This window comes from Macrobrachium nipponense, chromosome 29, assembly GCF_015104395.2.
Source record: "Macrobrachium nipponense isolate FS-2020 chromosome 29, ASM1510439v2, whole genome shotgun sequence".
NCBI classification, from domain to species: domain Eukaryota; kingdom Metazoa; phylum Arthropoda; class Malacostraca; order Decapoda; family Palaemonidae; genus Macrobrachium; species Macrobrachium nipponense.
This window is the reverse complement of record NC_061092.1, coordinates 2,288,030-2,297,600: the sequence shown is the minus strand read 5'-3', so window position 1 is coordinate 2,297,600 and position 9,571 is coordinate 2,288,030. Positions and strand designations below refer to the sequence as shown.

Genomic DNA, 9,571 nt, shown 5'->3' with positions numbered 1-9,571 from the left:
TTCAGTTTCTCTTTAATTTAATCCAAGTTTGGTAACTGCAAAAAATACAAATGTGTTAGCCAGTATCTGTGCATACTGAATTATAGATGAGAAAACCAAATAAATCTAACACTTAATCATACAGATAAAAGGAATAGTCAGGATCACTTGTAAAACTAATGGGTTAAGACAGTTTCCATTCCTAGAGGTTGAATGATGAGGATTTATGTCCTAACATTTAATCCCACAGATCAGGATCACTTGTAAAACTAATGGGTTAGGCAGTTTGCATTCCTATAGGTTGAATGGTGAGGATGGATCTCTTGTAAAATTAATGGGTTAGGTTCCATTCGAATAAGTGGAATGATGAGGAATTATGTCAAATTACAAGGAGTAAGAGAAATAATATTTAAATTGAAAACATTTTATTAAAAAAAAATTAAGATTCCCATCACCTCACATACACACTATGGGAGAATCCACAGATTTCTGACAAAAGCAGCATACAGTAACAATGTAATGAAAATAAAACATACACTGGGCTTTGACTTAAGCAATAGCAAAGGAAAATGAGACGTAAGCACCTCAAGCTTTGTCGAGAGGGTATAATAACTAAGCATATTACAAGCGCATTTGTTGATAGTGTGCAATGTTTTTTTCACAAGGAAAATACTATATTCAGGTTATAAATGAAATGTCTTACTGTACATCAAAATTCTCTCGATCATTCAAATTGCAAAATCTTTATTGTTGTACACAATCATGTAGGAGAGACAGCTTGAGGGGTTTAATTTTCCGAGCACCATTTTTGTAGGAATGACATGTAAGCATATATAGTATCATACCCAGGATATAAAAATGATGAATTTACTTAACATGCTTGAAATTAGCAACAGCTTAAGTAAAACTCAATGTCACCACAGTCAAAATAATTCATATATAAAAAACCCATTCACACCATTGGCAATCATGTCCACATTCAACACTATGGAAGAAGGCTTGGAGGATATATATATATATATACTATATATATATTTATATTTATATGTTCACCAGAAAAATTTGTCTTAAAATCTAGTTTATCACTCATTAAATTTTCAAACAATGAGCCAAATACTGATAGACCGTAAACTGACAGCTTCATAAACAAATAGGAAATTCAGCTAGTGAAAAGATACACATAAGCCACAAGTTTAGGATGAAGATGTGTGGCAGGATAGTAGTCACTTAATATTTCAATAATTAGGCTTTTTAAAATTTGAGTACGTATTGATTTTCAATACATACGCTGTTCCCTTTAATCAATAAAACAGTGTCCATATTCCCAATGATTCTACAATGTATCAGGACAAGGTTAATATTCTATTTTCAAGTTTCCAAATTTCCATGATAAATTTGATTTCAGTTTTCTTTAAGACGCTCTCAATTTCATCACAATACAATCTTCCATGGTACATTTCAGTTCTGTAATTTATTCAAGTCTGAAAATACAACTCTTAGGGTAAGAGAAAAACATCTACAAAATACAACAGACACAAATAAATTGACTTAATTATTTACACATCTGCACACCTTATCATCACCACCCTATCAGAATGTATTTCGTGATAAATTAAGTAAAAAATCAGGGAAACCAGCTCCTGATTTTAAACTGGACTTGCACACCAGGCATAGGTTTCTTTGTGCAGCATTTTCTATACTGACAAAAACAGTAGCCTCGCGTTGAGGAAAATTACAATTTATCAGGTAAAAAACCACATGTGCTAAGTGGTCACCTCAAGCCTTTTAAAAAAAATACACTTTACATCAAAATAATTAGGCACATAAGTTACTGTATTTCATAATGGAATGAGAACGAGACTAGGGTCAAGGAAGAAAAGAATGAATGAACCGACCCTTGATGGAATGTTTATATTTCGTAGAGTGAGAATACACAGCAAAATAGTAGGAACTGCCTCATGTTTCTCCTCCGTACAAAATAGAACAAGAGAAAAAGAAAAACAGAATAGTAATTTCCAGCACCATCTCAAAATATTTTGCTTACACACTACGCTGTTAATCAAAACTTTATTTGACCCTGTTACCTCCTATATAATAGATTATGTGATAGCTCTCCCTTGGCACATAAGGATCTTAACAGCTACCTTGAGACACCATTTTTTACATATAATTTTCATATATTTAAAATGCATCAGCTTCTTTCAACTTACTTTAATGAATACTAATGAAACAAAATCAATAAATCCTTAATGTTATTGTTACCAATGACCCTAGAACCTTATTTAAAGGTTGTTAGCTATGAGCAAAAGGGTAATGAAAATCATAACTATAGTCACAGTGAAGATTAAGTACAGGCTATAAATGTTATAGGAAAAGCTCTGTTTTGAAGAAATTCTGAAGAAAGTATTCACTTAGATTTACCAAAAAGTTCAAATTATAGCAAATAAGTAATTTGACAAATATTGTTAACCTCATCAAAATTAACTGTCATTGGTACCAACTTGCAATGAAGGAAAAAATTAGTAATTCTGAAATACTTATTTTTGTACAAAGCCTATCACTGTGAAGGTAAATGCAAGATCCACGTGGATAAAAGCAATAACTGCATACTGCTCTTTCTGTAGCCATGCTGTGTATTGATTTTGTTAAAAAAGTCCAGTGGTATGTACAGACATTTTATGGTGAATTGGCAGACCAGAGAAAGAACAGAACTTTTAACACTTGCTCTGTGTAGTACTTTTGTCAAACAAGAATCATGGTCACCTGTAAGGCTTACTATTAATTACCATAAAACAGGAAAGATTCAGATATCACCAACAGTTTAATTTTGATATGCTTCCCTTTTTGTTTTTAATTTATAAATGAGAGTTTTTCATTGTTTTTAATTAATTTATAAATGAGAAAGTAAATTAGCGACCTGCACTTTTAAAAGCTTTTGTGCAGCTATCACAGTTATACACTATGTTGGTACTGCAGTAGTAAGTAGTATAGCTTCTTGAATAATTAATTGGTCTAAGGTACACATTCAAGAGGAAATATGCATCAGCTGCAAGCAATAATGCTTTCATACCCACGCACTATGTGCAAAACTTAGTACAGAGCTTATATAACACTACATACATATTGAAGCTACAGAGGAGTAGGAGGAGGAATCACCCTCCTTATTTTTCTCTCATGGAGAAAAGTCTTAGGAAAAATATATCCTTTTATGATTTGAAACAGTATCTTTATTGCAATGAGAAAAAATATATTTATAGAATAAAATTTTTAAAACATTCCTCTTATCCTTTACAAGTAATGGGAAGCCTTTCCTATATCAGCACAGTTGCCAAACAACTGGGTAAGAACGCCCTCTAAACCAGGTGTCGTTTATATTTTTGATAAGAAAGCAAAACCTTCTGGCAATTTTTTTTTTTTATTTTGTTTCTCTGTAGAAGGCACTGGTTTGCAACACCTGGGAAAATACAGGAAGATACATTTCTGGAAGTTACAAGGTAATCAGATTATTTACACTAAATACATTTTTAATTTATTCAGATTAATTTTCAGATTATATTTCAAATATTCCGATTTGATTCTTCATCTACTTCAGATTTCATCTCAAATTTTCAGATTATATCTCAAATATTCTGTTTTGATACTTCATCTACTTCAGATTTCATCTCAAATTTTCTGTCGATTAATGCTTAGTCTACAAGTTTAAACTGTAGTAACACTCACAATTCTTAAATAAAACATTATTCAGATACAAACTTGGATATAAAACTTGTTTGCGCTTAGTACCAAACCTCTGAACTGAGATACTTATTCTCACTCTATGTGTTGCAAAACTTACATGGTCAGAGTTCTCCATTATATATTAAATTACCCACATTAAGTACAATTGCATGGTTACCATCCACTACCATGTGGCAAAGCAACACACTGAATTCACAACCCAAATCTAATAAAATTTTCCAAATTTAACGTAAACTTTTGTTGTCTTCGTGTAAGGGTTCATAACACAATTCCTTAAGCAATAAATCTTGCAGCTTATTCTTAACTGTGGTCCGGGACCCTGACACTAGATTCTGTATGCAGTATATCCACTGTCTTTTACAGTGTTCACTAGCACAGTTTACACTCCATATTGTCAGTTTATAATATACATTCAATCCACTATCAAATATGACCTTTTAGTTTGCTTGCCATTTGAATGATCCTTTCATAACCCACTGTTGACTTGCTGCCGCATCACAAGGTTTCAAGACAGGTAGTGTAACATCTCTTGCATCAGGCTTTTGTAGACAACGTCCAGAATTTACGTGCCTAATAGAACCATCCTGTAATATAACAAATTTAATCAATGATTGTTACTCTACGTAGCAAGAAATAGTATATTAATTTATTATGATTATTTAATTTATTTGGTCTTATTATTTTGCAGGTGACTACTTAAAGATCTACCAACTAATTTACCTCAAGTAGCAAGAAATAATATGATTAGTTTAATTTGTATAAGTCTTAATGCAGATGTTTTTACCATACTTCAACAAGCTGAGAGCAAAAATTCTTCAACCGGAGTCAATTAAATGTTGTGGCATAATGAGCAGTTAATGCAGAGGTTTCTTCTAATAAACATTGGAACTTCAGCGAACTTCAGCAACTGCATGAAGAACCTTCAGCAACAGTATGAACAACAACAGTATGAAGACAGTATGAACAACAACAACAGTATTAAGGACATGACAAAATTATTCAAGGATTAGTCAATTGGAACTTGAATTAGTCAATTAGAAGATCTGTGGCATAGAGCAGTTCATTAATGAACTTCTATTCAGGACGATGATGTGCTTGAGAGTAACAGCGGCAGCTAAAAAATATTTCGACACTGAGCAATCCTAATCTGACCTTCAGAATTACAGAGAATGGAGAACCCAGAGAACTCCAGGTTATCAAAATGTTGAAATCTTTTGCCATCAAATAATTTCAAAGAGCAAGTAAGGAACTAATTTCTATTCAGGACAATGATAATACTTTATGAAAAGTATTATGTTGCTGAAATACTATTCATATAGTATTTCAACAACTGCAAACCAAGATACAGTCCTAAACTGAGAATTTCTTCTTATCGCAAGTGACTAAGATCTGTTGTCTACCAAGAATTTTAACAAATGGAAGTAGTAACACAGCTACTAAGTGACAGATACAGTGTCCTTCAATAATCAAATGTCCTTCAATAATCAAGATAGCCAAGAATTTTAAATGCAAGTAGTAACACAAGAGCTGTTGTCAGCCAAGAATTTTAACAAATGCAAGTAGTAACACAGCTACGAAGAATGACAAATACATTGTGGTTGCAGTAAAACAGCTAAACTGAAAATAAATTCCTTCTTATCAAAAGTGACTAAGATCTGTTGTCAGTCAAGAATTTTAACAATTGCAAGTAGTAACACAGCTACTAAAAGAATGACAAATACATTGTGGTTTGATTAAGATAGCCAAGAATTTTAAATGCATGTAGTAACACAAGATTTGTCGTCAGCCAAGAATTTTAACAAATGCAAGTAGCATCAGCTACTACGAATGACAAATACATTGTGGTTGAATAATCAAGAAAAACTATTTCATCTTTCCAAAGTAACTAAGATCTGTTGTCAGCCAAGAAGACAAATACATTGTGGCTGAATAATCAAGAAAAGCACAGAGTTTCATATATTCAGTTTAGAACACAAATTCCTGAAAACAGCAGCCAAATCAAGGATCACGAATGCTAATTGCAACTAACAACCTTGGGCCAACAAGGACCATCACTGAACCAGTAGAAATTGAAGTGTTGAAATACTGAAAAACAGCAGCAGCTTGACTGGACAACAGTCATAAGATCCTCAAGGTTTAGAAGTTGACCTTGAAGACAAACAGTTCAAATGAAACATTTACAATGATGGAATACCCAAGAACGGCAGTAGCTTTTGTGGACAAGCTCAAGCCTTGCAAACAGCTTAGATGCCACAGATAAACATAACAGCAATTATCAATAAATTAATTTTCAGGGAAACATTTCTTGAACTGCAGCAATTTTGTCAGTGAAAATTTCCACCCAAGAAGCAATCTTCAATGCTAAGAAAATTCAGATACTTTGCCTGTCAAGTAGTATATATGATGAATGAACTTAACTTCACCTAACAATATTGAAACTATCAAGAACAGTAATTATCACATTTTATCAAGCTTAATGGCATAGCAGCAGCATACATAGTCCAGTATATATAAACTGCACAGTTGAAAGAATATTGTAGATTCAAGAACTCTGGTAGAAATCCACTACTTCAAGAACTTGGTAGATATGTACTGCCCAACTACGAAATGACATATCCATATGTGACAGCTGAAACTTCATTGCAGAACAAACTTCAGTTGTACAATGTAAAAGGAAATGTCCACATTATATGCATACATCTGCCTACTTGCAAAGAAGCGGGCAGATGCTATGCCAGGCTGAGAAATCTTTTCAAGCTGACAAAATCCAGGTATGAAATCTTTCCATGCTGAGAAAATCCAGTAATGACCAGCCTGCCTTATATGCACAGTTGATAAAATATATTGAAGCTGCAGGAGCTCCAGTAGATATATACTTTACTAGCTATGCCCAGCAGAGGAATAATTCTTCCATACAATGTGTCTGCTGAGAAACACTTACGTACATAGCCAGGAAGCAATGTTTCCAAGCTGAGAAAATCTAGTTTGCTAAGAATATGACAAAGTTGGTAGTTGAATCAGAACAGCATCAAGTTCCACCTGACATTTCCATTAGAACAAGCTCAAGCTTCAAGATAACATAAGAGCAATAGAAACATTATGCTTGCCGAGGAGCACTAACAAAATAGAGGTTTCAAAGAACATCAAAAAATGATATTGTTATGATACAATAAAGTTTGTTCATACTTACCTGGCAGATATATATATAGCTGTATTCTCCGAAGTCCGACAGAATTTCAAAACTCCCGGCACACGCAGTGGTCGGCCAGGTGGTAGTACCCATTCCCGCCGCTTCGGGAGGAGGGGGCGTTAAGAAGGAACCATTCCCATTTTCTGTCAGATTTTTCTAGTGCCACTGTCTCCTGAGGGGAGGTGGGTGGGCACTTTGATTATATATATCTGCCAGGTAAGTATGAACAAACTTTATTGTATCATAACAATATCATTTTGCTCATGAATCTTACCTGCCAGATATATATATAAGCTGAATCCCACCTTTGGAGGAAGGGGGAGACAGATTCGATTTTGGGAAACAATTTCATATATATGATGATATTTTGGTTCCTTAACTGTTAGCATAGCTGACTTTGTGAGTACCGTCACCCAAGTCTGCTTCTGCTTTACTAGAGACTCCAGCTAGGTAGTGACCTGTGAAGCTGTTGAGTTCTAGAGGATCTGTCAACGTGGGCGTGACCACACTGCAACTAGATCCTATATTATAGACCTCCAATTTCGGTACTGCATTCCTAGAGGTGCCAGCAAGGACGTGACCTGTGTAGCTGGTGCGCTCTAATGAACTGTCACGGGGAGCGTGACCACAATGTGACAGATCATATAGGTGTTGTTTAGACACCAAATGCTGTTAATGCTTCACTGGAGGTGCCAGCAAGGACGTGACCTATGTAGCTGGTGCGCTCCAGATGATTTGTCAATGGGGGCGTGACCACACTGTGACAAAAACATTTTACCCTACTATGAGGGCAAAGCAAAAACATTACCACCTGACCTAGCCTATCTGGTTAAACTTCGTAAAACCAAGGCTAATGGAGGGAAGGCCGCCTAAGGCGGCCTACCCAAGACCACAAAAAACTAAACACCTACATAAATATAATAAAAATAAAAAATAAAAAATAAAAAGAAATAAAATTAAAAAGTCCAAACTAACATATTATTTTCTAAAAGATAGGAAGAGTGCTACTCTCTGTCCCCAATATATTGTCTGCTGCGGACATATGGGCCCCAAAGAGTAGCAGTTCTCGTATGTAATCCTCACCTCCCGAAGGTAGTGAGAGGCAAAACACTGAATTACTACGCCAAAATGTGGCATTCAAGATGTCATTGAGTGCCATGTTCTTTTGGAAGGCGTACCGACGTAGAAATATACCCTCAGTCCATGCGCCAGTTCACTCCTTCAACACTTTCATATCACTGTCTTGACAGGATGAATGCACTTCCTTGATGGTGCCCCTCAAGAAAAAAGCCAAAGCATTCTTTGACACTGGTAACCTTGGCTTCCTGACCACCACCACAAGTTATCAGAAGGACCTCTTATAAACCTTGGTTCCTATCTTTTCAGACGGAGGGTTGACTTCCTAGCTATTGCTTAGGAGTCTGCTTCGTCTCAAGAGCCTCAGCGAGGATGTGACCTATGGGTAAGAGTTCTTGTGGGTTTGCCGATGGGGTCTTATCCACTTACTCGGCAAAGCTAACTGGCATTTGTCAATGGGTGCTAATCCACTCATATGACCATATACCGTATGCCTATTAGCATAATTAAGGAGCACAACAACCGATCCCGATCACCTGATCCTAACACGAGGGTAGCGCTTAATTTTAAAAAGAGTTAAACTAAAAATTAACTCACTAGTTAAGGATCAGTGTCGGCTCCCTATCCCAGCAACGTATCCGCAGACACGAACAACCAAGAGAAAAGGATCTCTTGTAGGTTGAATTGACATCCTTCGTGTAACGGGAGGTCAACACAGAATTGCATCTCACCCGTAACTGTGACAGCTCATATGTCCTTTATGACATATTGTTATGGAACCAAGAAGAATTCATAAAAGCTCGCACTTCATGCATAGGTTCGAATGGACTGGACATGAGGAACTTCAGAACTACATCCAAGTTCCAAGACGGCAACTTGGGTTGTTGAACCTTCATCGTTTCGAAAGATCTCAAGAGATCGTGAAGGTCTCTGTTGTCCGCCAAGTCAGGCCTCTGTGCCTAAAGACAACTAAAAGCACACTCTTATAACCCTTGATTGTAGAGACTGCAAGTTTTAGATCCCTTCTCAGAAAAGGAAGTCAGCAATCTGGCTCACAGGTCGTGGTGGAGGAAAATGCCGTTCTTCTTGCACCAACTCCTGAAGACTATCCACTTCGATTGTACACTGCGTTGGAAAACGCTCTTCTTGCACTGGCGATAGCTTTCGCCATTGACGTATAGAAGCCTCTCGCTCTGGCCAACTTTTGGATAGTCTGAATGCAGTCAGACTCAGAGCGAAGAGGCTTCTGTGGTACCTCTCGAAGTGGGGCTGTCTGAGTAGATCTGTCCTTACTGGAAGCGTCCTCGGGAAGTCTACTGCAAAGGCCATGACCTCTGTAACCACTCTCTCGCAGGCCAGAACGGGGCGAACAAAGTCATTCTCGTCCCTTCCGACACCGCAAAACTTTCTCATGACTTCCCCTAAGATCTTGAACGGGGAAAGGCGTACAGGTCCATCCCCGTCCAGTCCCAGAGAAGTGTGTCTATCGTCACTGCAGCTGGGTCGAGTACTGGGGAGCAGTACAGTGGAAGCCTCTTCGTTCTGGACGTCGCAAAGATATCCACGAGCGGGGGGGGGGGGGGGGGG

At 36.7% G+C, this 9,571-nt stretch overlaps 1 protein-coding gene across 1 annotated transcript in view; it reads right to left on the bottom strand.

The window, feature by feature from the left end:
- Positions 1-387: 387 nt before the first annotated feature.
- The window catches only part of LOC135206037 (polypeptide N-acetylgalactosaminyltransferase 5-like), a gene marked incomplete in the record, with an annotated part of 590,860 nt that continues 581,676 nt past the window's right edge, over positions 388-9,571 (bottom strand). The window contains 1 exon segment of the mRNA XM_064237212.1: positions 388-4,301. Within this exon segment, the coding sequence (XP_064093282.1) occupies positions 4,155-4,301 (147 nt within the window).